Genomic DNA, 19,906 nt, shown 5'->3' on the forward strand with positions numbered 1-19,906 from the left:
CTGCAATTTTCGGTATACCAAATGAAGATGGCAATCAGCTTTCCCCTTCAATCAGACGAATGATTGCCTTTGTAACATTAATGGCCAGAAGGTCTATATTACAAAACTGGAAAGAAGTAAATCCTCCTACTATATTTCAGTGGTTCTCCCAAACTATTTCTTATTTGAGTTTGGAAAAAATCAGAAGCACTATCTTTGATTCTTCAATTAAATTTGAAGAAACCTGGGGACCATTTATTCGACACTTTCATATGAATTAATTTGGCCTATTTCAGATCCTTTTCTCTACTTATCCTTGTTCAGGTATGGAGTTCCGGAGTTCTTTTCTTGACACCTTCATATATTTATAAAGTACTATTATTGCCCATGTTAGTTATAGTTTAGTATTTTTTTTAATATACATTTTTTCTCATATATAATCTCAATTTTTTTTCTTTTTTTGATGATTATTTTTGTTTTTTTTTCATATATATTTATATAGACTTGATGGATTTATGTACCTTTTGTTGATGGATGTTTTAATAGGATATTATTATCCTATTACTAATGTAATCTCAAGTTTATTGAATCTGTAATCTATTCATTATTATGTGTTGTTTTTTTTATATATGAAATTTAATAAAAAGATTGGAAAAAAAAAAGAAAAGAAAAGAAAAGAAAAGAAATCTGCAACCCGGGCGGCCGTCTCCTGGTCAAGGGCGCTCACCACTTGGTAGTAACGCATGGAATCAGAGGATATCTGCCGAATCTGGAACTGGGCTTCTGCTTGGCTAAACCACACGCGTGGTCGCAGCGTCCAGAAAGTCGGCAGTTTTAGCGAAACTGCGTGAACAGATGAAGAGTCGGTCATCTTTGGTCCAAATCCCGTTTGGACCGTCAGGGTCACCAATGTAGCGATGTGCTACACACAGCGCTGAAATAACGACACGCAGTCGGTATGTACTTTGGAGACTAGTTTATTCAAACTTAGCGGCGCTGGCATTTAATCCCTAGCGCCCGTCCTTTTCGGGCGGAAATGACATCAGAGGTGCATTACCAAAATCTCCCCCCGCGCGCTGGCTATTTGTGAGCTGGTTCGCCTGCATAGAAAGTGGGTCGCCACAATATACTTTGAAATCAGAATGGTGTGGGCCTTGGAAGGCAACTTTCAGGGTGCTGTTGCTCCCATGCTTTTGTTGCCCTTGCCCTTGTACATGTTATGGGGTTGGAATGTGCTGAGTCAGTGTAGGAAAATGGTGCTAAAGCAGAAGATAAGTCATGAGCTATGACAAACTTCTATAGATGCACAGTTAATATCCTAGCTGGCTGCACCATGGCCTGGCAAAGAAAACACCAATGCCCAGGAACAGAAAAGACTCCAGAAGGAGTTGAATACAGACTATTTCATCACAAGTGAAGCCCTCCCCTCAATAAAAAAATCAATGAACTACATTAAGATAATGGAAACATTTTCAAAAAAAGCTTTAATCATCTGATGCAAATGCCAGGCCAGTCAAATGATAACATTTAAATCTTGCATGCCACCAAATGCACAAGATCCATGTTATTGTGACAAATATATTTATTGTCTTGAATCAATGCCTTTGGTCTTCATACACCTGAACATCCCTAGGGCTGGAGCTTCAGGACCTCTCTTCCAGGCCCACTCTATCCCTGATTCCACTAGAATGGTCTGAATGATAAGTGAACAGTGGGTGACGAAGTGCAGAGATCCTGCCTGGCAAATGTTATTGACAGACTTTCAGAACTAGCAAATCTAAGGCCAGAGATGAAAGCCAGTCCTGACATGCACTGCTTAAGAAACTATAAAACTAAAATAATATAACCATATAAAAATTACAGCATGGTAACAGGCTATCTCGGCCCTTCTAGTCTGTGCCATATTCTTACTCTCAGCTAGTCACACCAACCTGCATTCAGCTCATAACCTTCCACTCCTTTCCTGTCCATATACCTATCCAATTTTACTTTAAATGACAATATCGAACCTGCCTCTATCACTTCTACTGGAAGCTCGTGCCACACAGCTACCACTCTCTCAGTAAAGAAGTTCCCCCTCGTGTTACCCCTCAACTTTTGCCCCCAACTCTCAACTCATGTCCTCTTGTTTCAATCTGCCCTCTGAATGGAAAAAGCCTATCCATGTCAACTCTATCTATCCCCCTCATAATTTTAAATAACTCTATCAAAGTCCCCCCCTCAACCTTTTACACTCCAAAGAATAAAGACCTAACTTGTTCAACCTTTCTCTGTAACTTAGGTGCTGAAACCCAGGTCACATTCTAGTAAATTTCCTCTGTACTCTCTCTATTTTGTTAACATCTTTCCTATAATTCGGTGATCAGAACTGTACACAATACTCCAAATTTGGCCTCACCAATGCCTTGTACAATTTTAACATTACATCCCAACTCCTATACTCAATGCTCTGATTTATAAAGGCCAGCATACCAAAAGCTTTCTTCACCACCCTATCCACATGAGATTCCACCTTCAGGGAACTATGCACCATTAATCCTAGATCACTCTGTTCTACTGCATTCTTCAATGCCCTACCATTTACCATGTATGTCCTATTTTGATTAGTCCTACCGAAATTTAGCACCTCACACTTATTAGCATTAAACTCCATCTGCCATCTTTCAGCCCACTCTTCTAACTGGCCTAAATCTCTCTGCAAGCTTTGAAAACCTACTTCATTACCCACAACGCCACCTATCTTAGTATCATCTGCATACTTACTAATCCAATTTAGCACCCCATCATCCAGATCATTAATGTATATGACAAACAACATTGAAGAAATATATATTGAAGAAATTTGATTACTCAGAAACAATAAATAAATAAAACCCAGGTTTCTCAAAGGATTCCATGACTGAAATCAATTGACATGTAGAGCCATCTGTTGTTTAGTAAATCCCATAATTCTATGCATAAAAACATGTATGGAAATTTAGAACTAGCTAAGTATTGATAGGTCTAATCTGCAAAATACACTTGATCAGATCCCACTATTAAAAGGCTCCAGTGTATTCTTTGAACATTAGAAGAGCTATTTGGTATTAATTAAAAGTACATTCATACTAAGAGACAATAAGCATTTTGACTGCAGAGCTTGCTACTGCTGCGTCTGTCAAGGAAAGGGCATTTGGTAAGGTTGACACTCAAGAAGAAATACTGACAAATTTGATACCCCCATAAAAAAACCATATACAGCAGGTAGCACTGAACTTCAAATTTTATGCTGTAAAATATCATGTATCTGGTAAATAGTAAACTAGACAGCAGCAAAGCCTTGAGTAACCTCTTTTCCTTCATCCTGTTTTATCTGTTTCTGAACATTGCTTATCATGAAGACATTTCTCACTAACTTGTAAAAAAGAAAAGGGACTCAACAATTCAGTGCAGTTAGTCCTTTACAAAACTTTTGGTAATGTGGCCCAGGAAGGATCAGACTGAAGGATTCACACAGTATGGTGAAGAAAAAACCAGCAGAGAAGCTTCTCATTGATTGGCCGACTAAAGCTTTTCCTGAGGGCATGAGCAACACAGGTAGAACTGAGTGACAAAATGAAAACCTCCCAGAGATTTTAAACGGAAATCCGACTTTTCTTAAGACCTTTCTTGGGAGTACACAAGATGATAGAAACAGTCAGTTAAGAAAGGTTGCTTGGAGTTGGAAAGGAACAGGGGATCAAGAAGTTGAGTGCAAGATAACAGGCTGGAATAGATGAAGGAAAGGAGCAGGTTAATGAAGTTCAAGAAAACCAAGGCAGCAGGAATGGAGAATTGCTTGTCCCTGAGCTCACATAATCGGTCTTTCCCCATCAAACAATCATGTCTATGTTTACATTTAAGTGTACAAACATTTTACTACCTTCCAACTAGGCTTTAACAAGAAATCAGCACACCACTGTCATCAGCACAACCATCAACCCTAAAACCGGGCAAATCCTTGAAATGGAATGGAAGGAAGTAGTCTTTGACCCAAATTACCTTAAAACACCCTACCAGCAACACTTTCCTGTCTATCCTACAATTAGTTTCAAAATTCATTTATCCCTAAATCACCTGACTGCACAGAGCTATTGATCCCAGCTGGCCATGTGACCCGAGAAACAAAACAAAGTGGGTGACTCTTAATTGCTTTCTGAAATTGCAGCCAATTCAGGAGCAATTACAGTATGACAATAAAAGCTGGCTGAATCAGCAACATCATTTCCCATTGAATGAAACAAAAACATTTTCTGGCAATATCAACAGACATGTCAAAGTAGCATGATGCAATTACAGGTCAGGGCATTTTGGAGTTTGGAAGTCATTTCTGGTGTCATTCTGTAAGGAGTGCCTGTCTGTCTTCGCTGTGGAACGTGTGGGTTTTCTCTGGATGCCCTGGTTTCTTTCCAGTTCAAAGATGTTCCAAATAGGTTAATTGGTTATTGTAAAAAAATAGTCCCGTGATTAGGTTAGGGTTAATTGAATTTGTTGGGAGTTGCTGGGGCAGTGTGGTTTGAAGGGCCTATTCTGCACTATGTTGCAAAATAAAGAAAGAAATCTGTGCAACTCTTTAAACTCCATTTAGGGGCTCAGTTCAATTTTAATAGCATAGACCAAAATACTGAAAGATCTTTCATCAGGTGGGAGGCACAGAAGCCTGAAGGCACACACACTCAGCAGTTCAGGAACAGCTTCCGAATCCTAAATGGACATTAATCCAGTGAACACTACCTCATATTTTAAATATTTAACTTATTTCTGTTTTTGCACAATTTTTAATCTAATCAATATACATATACCATAATTGATTGATTTTTTTTCCCTATATTATGTAATGTGTTGAACTGCTGCTACGTTAACAAATTTCACAGTACATGCCGGTGATAATAAACCTGATTCTGATTCTAGTGTGCTGCAAATATATACATCTCACCTCATTCATTTTGCCATCATCAGGTGCTTGGGCATCCTTAGTTTGTTTGATGTTCTCCACCATTTTCCTTATAAAAGCATGGCTATTATTCTCATTTTTCGCCATTAAAACTTCCAACATGAACCAGAGGCACCTTACCAAATATAATTAGAAAAATCTTAGCTTAGTTTTAAGGTACATCAGAGGAAACACTCAAGAAGGATACAACAGATGGCAATTTCAAATTCAGCATTTAAACTAATATACACATTTTAAGGTCAAATTACAATAGATGATGCCATTGGGGTTAGTACAATGCAATTACAGCTTTGGAGTTCAGAGTTCAATCCTGGGGTTGTCGGTTTTACAAGTTAAGTGTTTGTATGCCTTCCTATGGAATGCGTGGGTGTTCTCCAGGTGCTCCAGTTTCATCCCACAGTTCAAAGACATAACCAGTAGATTAACTGGTCATTGTAAAATCGTCCCATGATTAGGTTAGGGTTAAATCAGGATTGTTGAGGCAGCATGACACGAAGGGCCAGAAGGGCTTGTACTGCAAAATAAGTAAATGAGTAAATGCCATTAAATAAATGTTACTTACTCTTTAATGTCACGTAGCTGTTCAATATCCTGTGTTTTGGTAAAATCTGGATCATGAGCTAGCAAATGAACTGTGTACGGAACTACGTATTCTGGTAATAGTGACAAAAGCTTCTCTACAGAAAAAACAAAGGAAAAGTATATTTAAAAGTTGATAAAAAACTTTATTGATGCATACAATTCTAGCAAATTAGAATCTTCAAAATAACCTGATTAGACAAAAATAAGCAAATATATTTTAGTTTTACATTAATTCATTAATATGTTGAATATTCCAATCACTTTTACTGCAAGATTTAATCTTGAAATATGTAACACTATTGTATTTTTCACAGTACATACGATATTTCTTTGAAAAGGATAGCTAGCAATTCCCATTGAGATCAGAAGATTATAAGCACTGATCTAATTCCAGACTTGAGAGGCCTAACTGTACTTCAATTTCATTCACCTTTGTCCTATAACAAATATCTCTAGAAAGCATCTTGTAAGGAACCCAGTTTCTCCTATTTCTTTGAAAAATGCCCCTTTTGAATTGACCAGATTTAAACATGTCATTTATTCCCAAAGCTACCATTTCATTATAACCTTTCAGAACAAAATCTATACTCAAGCAAATTGAGAACAAGGACACAGGATTTATATTCATGGCAGGACTGGGGAAAAAAAACATTATTTTTGTTATTTTATATATTGCATATTTTAGCATTTTTGCATTCCTTGCCTTTCAAAAGCAATTTCTGCTTAAGAAAGAGGAAATTGTTGTTCCAAAGTTTAGGAATAAATTTGAATATTGTTCTTTGAGCAGTTGTAAAGATTCAGATAAAAGCAAATTGTAGGGCAATACTTACAGCTGCTCATTGGATGGCAGGAAAGGTGCCTAGGAATCTGACTAACTTCAAGTAGGATTTGAAACTGGGATACCCGTGGAAGGGATGCTGCAAATTAATGATGAATTATTATGGGGTTAGAAAGCAGATGCAAAATATTGAGAAGGTAAAAGTAGGAAAGCTAAGAGTGTGAAGCAATGGAACAGGACCTCAAACAGAATAATTAAAGACGAAAACACTATTTGGGAATCTAGAAAGCAAAGCAGTGGATAAAGGCTAGGTTAATTAAGCCTGGCAAAAATTTAGCAAAGCTTAAGTCTTCAATCATGCATAAAGATAGAAATTCAAATGAACCTGTTGACCAAGATGCCAGTTATGAATGGAGTGGCTAGGTTTATGGAATAGGAAATGGAAGTCTCATGAAGTGAAAGAGTTTAAGAGGAAAGTAACAGTTCTAGGAGCTAAAAGGCCAAATATTGCTTTAAGTGCTGGACATTAAAACCAAGAATTTCACAGAACTCTGAAAATGAGCAGATTTTAATAATACACAAATGGTTTTAGGAGATAAAAGTGAATCTGGAGGACAGTAATAAGACCCTGATGAGGTAACTATTTTCTCTTTTCACAGATGCTGCCTGTTTACTCAGTCTATGCCCCTCATAACATAATACTTGTCAACTAAATCTCGCCCAACCTCCCCCAGTCTTTCCCCAGCCTACTAATCCATCCCCATTGTTGAATTTCCAGCTCTGACAATATCCTGTTAATTTCTTCTGCACCTTCTCCGTTGTGTATGATGTTCCCGTAATAAGGTGACTAGAACAGTACATAATATTCAAGCTGTAGCCTAGTTAGTGTTTTATATGATTCTAGCATAATCTCTTTGTTCTTATGCTTTATTCCTTAGGTAACAAAAAACAGTACACCAGATGTCTTCTTATCCATATTACCAACCTTTCTGAACACCTTTAAGAAGCTGGATTCACATGTTGTCCTTCCTCAAATCAATTACCTCTCACTTCTCTAGACTGAATTCTATTTGAGTTTTCTGCACAACTGACCAGAGCATCAACATCCTCCTGCAGTTTATGCATGTCTCCTGTCATTCACACCATCATTTTCGATTCCTTTTCGATTCCATTTTCGCAAACCTTATCTATCTATACTTATAAGATAGTCTATATATATTACAAAAAGTAAAAGGGGAAACAGTGCAGATGACATCAAAAGCATTTTTTACAAATTCTGATTTCTTTGCAACTTTCCCTTAAGAAATCTAGTTGACTGCATTTGGATATACAAGAATTAAGATGAACCAATATGATTTTGTGCATGGAAAGTCATGCTTGATGAATATCTTAAGAGTTTTTTTGAAGAGGTAACCAAAAGGGTAGATGAGGCTAGGACAGTGGATGTTTCTTCGGCAAAGTCCCACATAGTAAACTGGTCTGGAAGGTTAATGCAATCTAGGGAGAGCTCACAAGGTGGATTCAAAATTGGCTTGGAGGTCAAGAAGCAACGAGTGGTGATTGAAGGTTGTTTCACAGAATGGAGGTCAGTGACATTTAAGAAGAACTTGGATGGGTACCTGGAGGGGTAGGTCTTAGAGGGATTTGGGACAAATGCAGGTAATTGGATATAGCTGAGTGGGCACTATGGTCAGCATGGACTTGCTGAGCCAAATGGCCTGCCATGTCTTTGCGATATTACTCTATACTGTTTTTGATTAATCTGCATTCTTCTTCTCAGAATTGATTCCAATAATACGTCCCACAATGTAATTCATCTAAATGGCCTCCTATTACTTGTTTTATCCCTTTCAAACAAAGTTGAATCATAGGGGTAGCACAGTGACAGACCAAGTGGTGCTGTTTCACCGATCTGGCAATGTAGCCTTGACCCTGACCTTTGGTGTGTAGAGTTTCTATGTTCCTCCTGTAAACCCTGCAGCATTTTACCAGGGACTACCCACATCCCTAAAGGTAAGTAGTAAGAAAATCATGGTGGAGCTGATGGGCATGCCAAGCGAATATAAGAAATAAATAATGAGAATTTGTTTAAACTGAAACTAATGCATTGTCAGTTGTAAAACACTTCTTTTAAGAAAATATTGTAAATTACTGTACTAACCATGAGCGATTGGATTCTGTTTAATATATTCTCTTCGTATACTTATATTTTTAAGGAGACACTGTCTGGCATGTGCTCTTCGCTCTTTCACAGGGTCCTTGGCACAGAGTGCAAACACCGCCATATATTCCAATGGGAGCATTAATTTTCCGAGGGCTTTGTGAAGTTTCAGAGCAAATATTTGTCTCACCTGGTAACACTCGTCCTTTTAAAAACAAAAGTTATAAAATCAATAGATTATTTGAGGTAATGCAACAAACTGTTAACATGAATGGGAGAGTCACGAATGCTCACCTCTATGGCAAAACAGAAGCAGTTTGCTAATTTCATGATAGCTCATTTGGGGGGTTGGGGGGTAGGGGGTGGCATTTAAATTATCCAAGATTTATTCTTTCAATGTTGTTTCAATAATATAGCGGATTCTAATTAATTGGGACACACTGAGACCAATACATTTTGGCCCAATTAAGTGGCTGCCCCAATTAGCCAAAGTTTCACGGAAATAGTTAGAAAGGTATAAAAAAGAAACTGAGTAACAAATTATGTATTTAAATGAAATACAGAACAAATTAGAACACTGCCAATTTTACGGTAGCACTATAAAAATGCGTATTAGCTCCTAACATCTATTGGACAAATTCATCTGCACCATGGGTGACTGTAAAAGAACAAAATCAGCACAGCCACCCAATGCAGATAATGGACTGCTTTCATACAATGACTGTATCCTCCAAATCTTCATTTTCATTTAAAATTCTTCATAGTTTCTAACTCTTTTGAGGTAGTGAAATCACTTCATTTTCACTCCAAGCTGTTTCTGTTCTCTCGAAGCCTGAATGCTTGAAACCGCAGTGACCAAAACGGTTCTGAATGATCTTACTGCTTATTTCTAATTATCAATGAACAAATGTACGCAACTGACGTTATTTAAAAACTGTTCACATGAAGCATGATGTTCTAACGCTCACACAAGCGTATGGACTGATGCTAGTTAGAAACTACAGTCTCCTGTCCCAATTAAGTGGCATGGTGTCCCAAATAAACAAAGGAAATCCCTACAAGTTTCTCAATTAGCTTTTGTTCTTTAAAAGTTTTCCTAAATATGCGGCTGCCCGATTAACTAAATATTCTTCACTCACTCTAACTTAATAACATGAAAAGTATATTAATTAAAACTGATATTATTACATATTGTTAAATGCAGTTAAAAATTGCCACTATTATAAAAGTTCATTTAACCTCTCATTTCACAACTGTTTTAATTTTTTAATAATTATAGGCATCACAATAAAATATTTTCACTTTTTTGTAAGAGTTAAACCTGTAGTTAGAAGGTTTTCGTAGCAACATTTTTATATTGTTAAAAGAATAATCCCAGAATAAACAACAAGGTTTGTCCAGCATGGTTTGAGATAGGATTGAATTGCACAGATTTGAAGAAAGCATTTCTTCATGTAGGATTTTTTGGAAATTTTATAAATAGACTGAAGGAGCACAGAGTTTAAACACAAATGATGAAAATAAAGCACTTACATTTATAACAAGTGCACAAAGTTGGAACTGCTCTGGGGTGATAATTTCATGATAGCAAGGTTCTTGTGCAAGTTTTAGTATAGCACATCCTGCAGCCAACCGTAATCGAGACATATCAGATTTACTGCAAGACAGGGAAAACAAGGTCAACTAATCACAGCATAGCTCCACCTAATGTACTTATAATTTTTTAGAAACTCTCAACCAGAATACTGACAACAGGAGGAAGTTTAAAAGTCTAAACCAAAAGTAGTGAATTACCTACCTGATAATCTTAGTTCGTCAAATTAAAGATTTCTTACACTTATATGCAGTTGCAAGAAAAAGTTTGTGAACCCTTTGCAACTACTTAGCTTTCTGCATCAATTTATCATAAAATATGGTCTGATCTTCATCTAAGTCACAATAAAAGACAAACAGAATCTGCATAAACTAATAACACACAAACTATTGTGTTTGTCATGTCATTATTGAACACCTTGTTTAATAATTCACAGTCCAGGCTGGAAAAAGTATGTGAACACTTGTATGTAATAACAGTCAGAACCTCCTTTAGCAGCAATAACCACTACTAAATATTTCCTGTAACTGATGATCAGATCTGCGCAATGACGAGGAGGAACCTTAGACCATTCCCCCATACAAAATAGTTATCATACATCAATATTTCTGGGATACCTTACATAAACAATCCTCTTCAGGTCATCTCAATTGGGTTAAGATCTGGACTCTGACTTAGCCATTCCAAACCACAAAATTTTCTTCCTTTTAAACCACTCTGCTGTTGATTTACTTGTGTTTCCAATCACTGTCTTGCTGTACCATCTAGCTTCTACTAAGCTTCAGGCGACAGATTGCTATCCCAACGTTGTCCTGTAAAATGTCTTGATACAATTTTGAATTCATTGCTCCCTTAACGGTTGCAAGCTGTGCAGACCCTGAGACAGCCAAGCAGTCCCAAACCATGATATTTCTTCCACCATGCTTCACAGTTGGGATGAGGTTTTGGTGTTGGTCTGTAGTGCCCATTTTCCTCCAAACATAGCGGTGTGCATTTCTGCCAAAAAGTTCATCTTAGTCTTGTCTGTTCACAGAACATTATCCCAGAAGTATTGTGGAACATCCAAGTGGTCTTTTGCAAACTTGAGGAATGTAGCAATGATTTTTTTTTGGAGAGCAATGGTTTGCTTTGTGGTGGTCTTTAATACACACCTTTTTTGTTCAGTGTTTTTCTTGTAGTGGATACATGAACAGAGACTTTAGCAAGTGCTAGAGGTTTCTGCAGGTACTTTACTGTTACCATTGTCTTTTTCACCTCCTTCAGCATTGCACATTGAGCTCTTGGCATGATCTCTGCAGGACACCCACTCTAGGGAGAGTAGCAACAGTACTGAATTTCCTCCATTTGTAGACAATTTCTCTTACTGTGGACTGATGAGCACTCAGGCCTTTAGAAATGCTTTTGTAGCATTTTCCAGCTTCATGCATCTCTCCAATTCTTCTTCTAAGGTCCTCTGAAAATTGTATTGATTGAGGCATGGTGCACATTAAGAAGAGCAGGCTCTGTTAGTAACCTAACTTTGTGTGTCTTTTCTAGGGTAGGACACCTCTACAACCCAAACCTCCAATCTCATTTCACTGATTGGAACACCTGTAAGTCTTTTCATGGCAGTATCATACAACGTTGTTGCATATTAGCCATGTAATTTCACCAAACACTAACATAACATAAAATAACATAAAAAATGACATAACATAGCCAATAACATAAAAAAAAGCTTATGTAAAATTCAAATATAAGCGGAGGGAAAATCCAGCTGGATTAATTACCTTTCAACACAATATTAAGATATAAGCAAGAAGACATAATGACCAAATCAAATTAATCTCATCTATTTCAGTCATAATTGCAGGATTCTGAATAAGAAGTTGTATTTTTGAGAAACTACTGGCAGAATTACGGCTCTGAAATAAGTAAACCACTGTCTGGAACCAGATTGGCATGATCATAGGTTCACATCATCATAGTTTCACTAAGCAGCAGTAATAAAGTGGACAGTTGGCTTGCTTCACCAAGGCAACACTCCTAACAAATTGGAAGCAATAAGACAATGGCCACATAATTGTAGTCCATAGAAAAGATGGATCCATTCTGAGACACAATCAGTAGCAGGCTGAAGAAATGGCCATAACTATATTAATAAGAGATAACTACCTGAGAGATAAAAGCCTGTGAAATAACCAAGTGGATCATGACTTAGCTACAAGATCAATATGGGGAACGCAATCTTTCATAAATGGCCAAAGCAGTCAATTCCATGCTCCTCTGTTTGACTCAGTGCTGATAACTAGGAGGCAAAGCAATTAGTGGTGGAAAACGGAAATGATACTGTGGCAGCCAATATTCCATTACAACAGGATGACAATGGTGAAATAGGTTGGACTTTGACTGGTCAATGTAGTACTTTCTCATAACAGCAAAGCAGCAGAAGAAAACGTAATAGAAAGACAGAGATGAATCTTGGGAAATAGATTTAATACTTTAACAAACCATGGAGCAGCACAAGAACATGGTAATGCAGAATGAGACTAGGACCAACACTTCAAAGTACAGATCTTTAATATAGGGCAGAAAACAGGAAAGCCACAAGTCTAGTCCAGATCATCTTGTATGATGACAACTAATAAATGGTGCAATGCACATTCCTGCACATTGTCTTTACAATTAAAGAGTTTTATTAGAGCTGAATATACCTTTCACTAGTTTGTCAGAAGCATGCCACAGAGTCATATAGTACAGAAACAGGCCCTTCAACTCAAATGGCACATGCCAACTAAAAAACCCTCTCCAAGCTTGCCCCATTTGCAATTGTTTGGCACGTAACCTTCTAAACACCTCCAATCCACGTACCTGCTCAACTGTCTTAAAAGTTGTTGTTGTTGTACCTGCCTCAACTACTTCCCCTGGCACTGATTCCACAGATACTGCCCATTGTGACAACAGGTTGCCCCTCAAGTTCCTCCTAAATCTTTCCCCTCTCACCTTAAGCCTATGTCCTTTAATTTTTGATTCCCCAACTCAGGGAAAAAGATTGAATGCATTCAACTTATCTATGACCCTCATGATCTGACACACTTCTATAAGATCAGCTTAATCAGTCCTAGTCTGCCCAACCTCTCCTATAATTCAAGTCCTGACAGTCTAAGTGTAAATTGTTTCTAAACTCTTTCTAGTTTAATAACATCCTTTCTCTCAGCAAGGTGACTAAAACTGAACACAATGCTCCAAGTGAGGCTTTGCCAGTGTCCTGTTTAGCTGCCAGAAGACTTCCTCACCACCCTATCAAGCTGTGACTCTACTTTCAGTGAATAATGTACTCATCCTCCATAGTCCCTCTGTTCTACAACACTGCAGGGGCACACTGTGAAAGTCCTACCTGGATTTCACTTCCCAAAATGCATCACCTCATGCTTACATAAATTTAATTCCATTTGCCATTTCCCAGCTCAGATATTCAGCTGATTAAGATCTCCCTGTATCTTTTAATATCCTTCCTCTTTGTTCACCATACCACCTATTAGTGTCATCTGCAAATTTACAAACCAGGCCTTGTACATTCATATCCAAACAGCAATGGGCCTGACACTGACCCACACACACCACTTAAACCTTTGATTCAAAAATCAACTATCCACTATCACCTAAATGTACCCAGTTAGCCAGTTCTCCCTAGATTCCATGTGAACTAACCTCCCAGAGCAGCCTAGTGTGGAATCTTATCAACTACCTTACTGAAGGCCATATAAACTATATGCACTGCTCTGACCTCATTAATTTTCTTGGTCAGCTCATCGAAGTTGAGTTTGCACAAGGCTATGCTGACTACTCCTAATGGACCCCCATCTTTCCAAAGATATCCTTCAGAATCCTCTTCAGTAATTTAAAGTACAAGTAAATTTATTATCAACATACATATACGTCACCAAATACAACTCTGAGATTAATTTTCTTGTGGGCATTCTCAATAAATCATAACAGAATCATGGAAGATTGCATCAATCTGGGCATTCATTCAACGTGCAAAAGACAACTGACTATGCAAATACAAAAATATATAAACAAATAAATTAGAAACAAATATCAAGAACATGTGATGAAGAGTCCTTGAAAGTGAGTCCATAGGTAGTGGGAACATTTCAATGATGAGGCAAGTGGAGTTAATCACTGACATTTGACTACTACAGATGTTAGATATACTAGCCTATAATCACTACAATTTTCTTTGCTACCATCTTAAATAAAGGCACAATATTCGTTTCCTTCCAGTCTAGTAGTCCTCATCTATGGCCAATGATGATGCAAAAATTGCAACTTCCTCTTTCAGGGGCTCATTCTCCCTCTAGTTATTCTTTTCCCTTTAATATAATATCCATTTTATGCATTTTCATTTAAATTACAAAACATCTTTGGGCTTTACTTAATATTCTCTGCCAAAGTTATCTCACGCTACCTTTTTACATCTGAATTTCCCTTGCAAATATACCCCTGCATCCCTGGTATTTCTGTCTTTAATATATATAACATTTTGGCCCAACTGTGGTATTAACCATTTCCAGTTGGGATTAATAAAAAGTAATCCATAGTTGAAGCAACCCTCAAAGGAGGATTTTGATATATATAAAATCTATTAAATTACAATCAGAAAGGGAAAGAATGATATCTACGAAATGAAAGCTTTATAAAATAATTACAAATCATTTATGCACAGCAAGTTTTCTTTGGAACATTAAGATCAAACTTTAATTCAAAAAGGAATTTATACAATCAATAGCGCATGAGTTTCTGTGAAGAAGCAGAGCAAAGATAAATCATTTAATAAATTGTGCAGTTTTCTCTGATTTATATATGTTGATTGAATTGCATACTGTGTTTTATTATTGAAAGGTTCATGAACGTATTCAAGGGAACAATTACCGTTATTATGAGCAATGTTACCTTATCTTTTTCTGTTCAGTTAGGTCACCTTCACTAACCAGCATGGCTGATAACAGCCGAAGTGTAGAATTTGCAGATTTGGATTGATTATTCTTCATTCCTAATAACCACCGTACCAAAAGCTTAATAGCCTGAACCTAATAAGAAAAGATAATATTACTGCATCATAATCCACAATGTTTGTAAATGTCTATTACTTTTAAGATAGCTCAAAGACTAGATATTTTGTGGTCCTGTGGTATGTAGTCAAAACAAATCAATATAGAAGCAGGACAAAACACACAAAATGCTGGAGGAACTCAGCAGAGCAGGCAGCACCTACGAAAAGGAATAAAGAGTCAACGCTTTGAGCTGAGATTCCTCACCAGGACTAGAAAAAATGATGAGAAGTCAAAGCAAGAAGGGTGGGGGGGGTGGGGGGAAGGAAGAAGCATAAGATGATAGGTGAAACCAGGAGGGGGAGGGATGAAGTAACAAGCTGGGAAGTTGACTGGTGAAAAAGGGCTAGAAAAGAATCTGATTGGACAGGTTAGCAGCTCATGGAAGAAAGGGAAGGAGGAGCACCAGAGGGAGGTGTTGAGCAGGTAACGAGGTAGGAAAGAGAGTGAAACAGGAATGGGGAATGGTCAGGGGGGCTGGGTGAGCAATTACCAGAAGTTTGAGAAATTGATGTTCATGCCATCAGGTTGGAGGCTACTCAGGCAGAATACAAGGTGCTGCTCCTCCAACCTGAATGTGGCTTCAATGTACAGAAATAGAGGAGACCATGGACTGACATGTTGGAATGGGAATGGGAAGAGGAATTGAAATGGGTGGCGACCAGAATTGGAGTATAAAAGTTGCAACTTGCTATTTGCTAGAGAATGAAATCCTAAGAATGTAGAAGACAATGCTGTGTTAATAAGAGGAAGCTAAGAGATGTAGATTAGAAAATCTGAGTTTGCTATTTGCTATGCATGCACCCAATTTAGTAGGAGAATGAAATCCTAAGAATGTAGAAGACAATGTTGTGTTAATGAGAGGTAGCTAAGAGATGTAGATTAGAACATGATTAAGTCAATGCGTAGAAACAATAGTGGCGGATGTACTTGTGGTACTCAACTATAGACCGATTGGATATGCTAATACAACTAAACCAGAAGATTGCTATAAAACATGCTACGTCCAAGGATCAGTGGGCAATCACCGACTAGCTCAATGACTGTCTCAGCTTTGATTTGCAAATTAAAGTTTAACCCTTCTTGAAGAATCTTCTGCATCTCCTGGTCATTTGTGGGGCACGAGAAACCACGACACCACTTTTTCTGGCGGACTGGAGAGTAGGTGCTCGGTGAAGTGATCTCCCAATCTACTTCAGGTCTCACTGCAGGAGGCCACATTGGGAGCACCAGATACAGGAGATGACCCTAACAGACTCACAGGTGAAGTGTCACCTTACCTGGAAGGACTGTTTGAGGCACTGATTGGTAGTGAGGGAGGAGGCTTGCAAAAATAAGTACCAGGAGGGAGAACAGTGGAGACGAGTGGACAAGGGAATCATGTAGGGAGAAATCTCTGAAGACAGCAGAAAGTGGTGGTGGGGGGGGGGGGGGGAGGGAAAGATGTGCTTGGTGGTGGGATCCTGTTGCAGGTGGGGGAAAGTTATGGAGAAAATGTGCTGGACGTGGAGGCTAGTGGGGTGGTAGGTGAAGACAAAAGGAAACCCTATCACTGGTGTGGGATATCGAAGCAGAATAGTGTGATTACTGGAAATCTATCAGAAATACTAAGCAGTTCTGCCAGCATTTGTGGATCAAGTTAATATTTTATCAATAACCTGAATTCATCAGATAAATTAAATCTGAAGATACAGAGTAAGTGGGGGAAAGCAAGAAAAAGTAAAAGTTCATAAAAGGCAAAAATAAAATTACAAAATTTAATTGACAGCACAAGGCAAAAGTGGTCCAGACAAGCATGCATCATGGCTAGCAAAATCCTTGTTTATTCCTCAAATTGCAACCATCTTAATATTCAACTTCAAAATAAACAGTATATATTTAATCGTGTGTCACACTACCTTTGCCAGTACTTCTGGAGAGACTTCTTCATTTGGAGTCCATAATTTACCATTTTTTCCTCCAGGGAACTGGAAAGGGACATATATATTTACTTGCAGGCAGAGTATAAATGAATAACAGTAAACGTTTGATAATAACATCCATGTCATGTGATGACAACTTGGGCTATGTAATATCACTAAAAATTATATTATTTTGCAACTTTCCCTTAATTAGTACGGGGCAACTCAAACAGTTTTGTTTCTTTCAAAGGCAATAATTCAGAGTGGGATATGGCCCAATAGTGATATCATTATGATCAACAGTTTATTATGTGAGTGGCACATTTCCCAAATGGACTCAATAACTAGTATTTTCCAAACTGCGCCTTCATCCTTAGTAAAGTTGTTGCACTTCTGCCAGGAAGCTGTGCAAATATCTTTGAACTTAATTCTGTCTGCACCTGATCATGTCTTACAGTGACAAAGCTTGGAAAACAGCAACAACTTCGGGATTCTGTTGTCTGCTTTTTGGAAACAACCTCAGTGCTGGGGATGCTAACACTAAATTTAATTTACTTATCCTACAAATGGTTTTAGATGATGTTGCAGGTGCAATATTAGTGATAAACTGTTAATGATTTGCAGTGCACTTGACATTTATAATTCAGGTATACAGGAGGGCAAGACAGGAAAGTATGTGCTACAGTGAATCAGGAGTTTGTCCTATGTTTGAGGCTGATCTTCAATAACACTTGAAACTCAGGCTCCAAGTGTGTGTATATGTAAGTGTTGGCTGCATACATAAATTCAATGACTGAAGTTGGACCTTGTAAATTTGTGAAGTTCCGCACTGGCAATTTAAGGAGACTCCTGCAGTCTGCCTGAGTGTTGCTTTTCAGTTGGCATTGACATCAACTGGGCTGAAAGCATGGCTGGACTGGATCACCTGCTGTAGAATGGGGTCAGAGCACTTGTATCAAGGACCGAGTCATGTTTGAGTTCACTGAAGTGTTCCTTCCAGCAGGCACTGGCTGTCTCCATGTGCTTGGTAAGCTTGCCTTCAATTTCAGCTCTTAAGGCATAATTCTTGGGTGTCTGATCCATAGATGGCTCTGATGTTCCACATGTATTACAGACATAAGTGAGTTACAGTACTCTCATGCTTTATCTCCCCTTCATGTGTTCTTTAATTCATGCATTTTCAAATAGACCCCAGCTTTCAGGTGTATATGGTTTCTCAGCAATAGAGACTTACTGGAGTTTTCAGTCCAAGAACACATTTATCAAACTAATTCTAGTGCTTTCTAGTAGACGCCAAAAGTCTTATCATGGGTATTAATAAGGCAGCTATCTCTGCCCATTTTGTGGCTGATTTGTGATAGTAGAGCACCAGCTGTTTATACCCACGATAAGCATTTCTACAATAATGCAGACTGAATTAATGTAGAACAATGGCAAAATGTCCGAACTATTCCAAAATTATTTCTGGTAGGTTTGTTAATAAGCTGTTTACATAGTTTTTGAAAAGACAATTTCAACAGATAAAAGGAAAACTAGAACTTACAAATTTCTCAATACAAGTAGAACAATGAAGAAATCTGTCATCTAACACATCAAAGATAGTTGTAATTTTAGCACAAAAATATTGTAATCAAATTTGATCTGGAAGCAAAACATGGTGCATAATCTTTACCTACCCTGTCATTCATTAGTAAATCTTTTACGATAAAATTTGCGACTACTGACTTCATTGGAGAGGCAAACTGATCTGGTGCCAACATAGCAATGTGTCCCAATGAGACGAGTGGAGTTACCAGTTGTTCTGGGGTGTCAGCATTTAGGCTTTTGCTTAGTGGCTGGAGAAAAAGCGTACAGAACATTAAATTATGATAACTATGTACCTCAATCGTGCATTTGAAATGTCAATTAAATGCTATGTAATTACAATAGCTTTATTAGGCTCAGAACTTCACCAAAATTCTTTCAACTTTATACTATGGCATTTTCAAAAAATAAATTCACTTTATGACACTTGGCTTCATACTTCTTACCAACACAACAGAGTAATGGCACATTTCATATTTTATGTTCTAGACCCAGAATAAAAACACCAACTTTGATCTTTTTCATATTATTGTTCATATGAATTAAGACTTAATTTATAAACAGAATGAATATATTATTTACCAAGTCATGTAAAAACTGGGGAACTATCACGACCCTTCAAACTCCCACTGCAAACTTCAAACCATTTAAGTTAATGTGAACTGACATTTACTTAAAATACTCTTAACTGTACACTACAATCCAATAAATAAAGGAAAAAATCGTTTGGGTACCTCAAAGATCTGTGCCAGTTGTACTTCTTTGTTTGTAAAAATAGCATGAATACAGTGAACAGCTTGCTTAGCTTGGCGAGGGGTACCTCTTTTTGCTTTCTGATGCAAAATGGGAATGAGAGTTCTGTAGGGAAAATGATATATTAATAATCAATAACAATTTAGAAGTTAAATCCAGCTGAATATCTAATACATAGATTTCTTGAAATTTATCACAAGTATGCCATTTCACACTTCATGCCTGTTCTGTTATTCAGAAAGATCAGGGCTTGTCTTATAGTGCACAGACTCCATCCACTAACTCAGAATATCCTTTTCACTTAACATCCATAAATGTATTAATCCCTTGAATATATTCAGTTACTGAGAACTCACAACTCTCTTGAATGGAGAATTCCAAAGTTCCACCACCCTGAGTGAAAATATTTCTTTACATTGTTTTTAAGTGGCTGATTCCTTGGGACACACTATGCATATAACATGTAAAAAGATATGTTTCAATGAGAATAGCTCTCATTCTTCCAAATT

The 19,906-nt window shown here is 37.6% G+C and overlaps 1 protein-coding gene across 5 annotated transcripts in view; it reads right to left on the reverse strand.

Moving 5' to 3' along the window:
* The window catches only part of pds5a (PDS5 cohesin associated factor A), a 159,604-nt gene that overhangs the window by 32,693 nt on the left and 107,005 nt on the right, over positions 1-19,906 (reverse strand). For all 5 annotated transcript variants that reach the window (XM_059989059.1, XM_059989057.1, XM_059989056.1 and 2 more), the window contains exons 20-27: positions 19,379-19,502; positions 18,737-18,895; positions 17,058-17,126; positions 15,002-15,138; positions 10,006-10,129; positions 8,473-8,677; positions 5,514-5,628; positions 4,934-5,066 (exon numbers count right to left, since the gene is read on the reverse strand). In XM_059989059.1, the coding sequence (XP_059845042.1) occupies positions 4,934-5,066; positions 5,514-5,628; positions 8,473-8,677; positions 10,006-10,129; positions 15,002-15,138; positions 17,058-17,126; positions 18,737-18,895; positions 19,379-19,502 (1,066 nt within the window). The remainder of the gene's footprint in view (positions 1-4,933; positions 5,067-5,513; positions 5,629-8,472; positions 8,678-10,005; positions 10,130-15,001; positions 15,139-17,057; positions 17,127-18,736; positions 18,896-19,378; positions 19,503-19,906) is intronic.

Source organism: Hypanus sabinus, chromosome 14 (genome assembly GCF_030144855.1).
Source record: "Hypanus sabinus isolate sHypSab1 chromosome 14, sHypSab1.hap1, whole genome shotgun sequence".
NCBI lineage: Eukaryota > Metazoa > Chordata > Chondrichthyes > Myliobatiformes > Dasyatidae > Hypanus > Hypanus sabinus.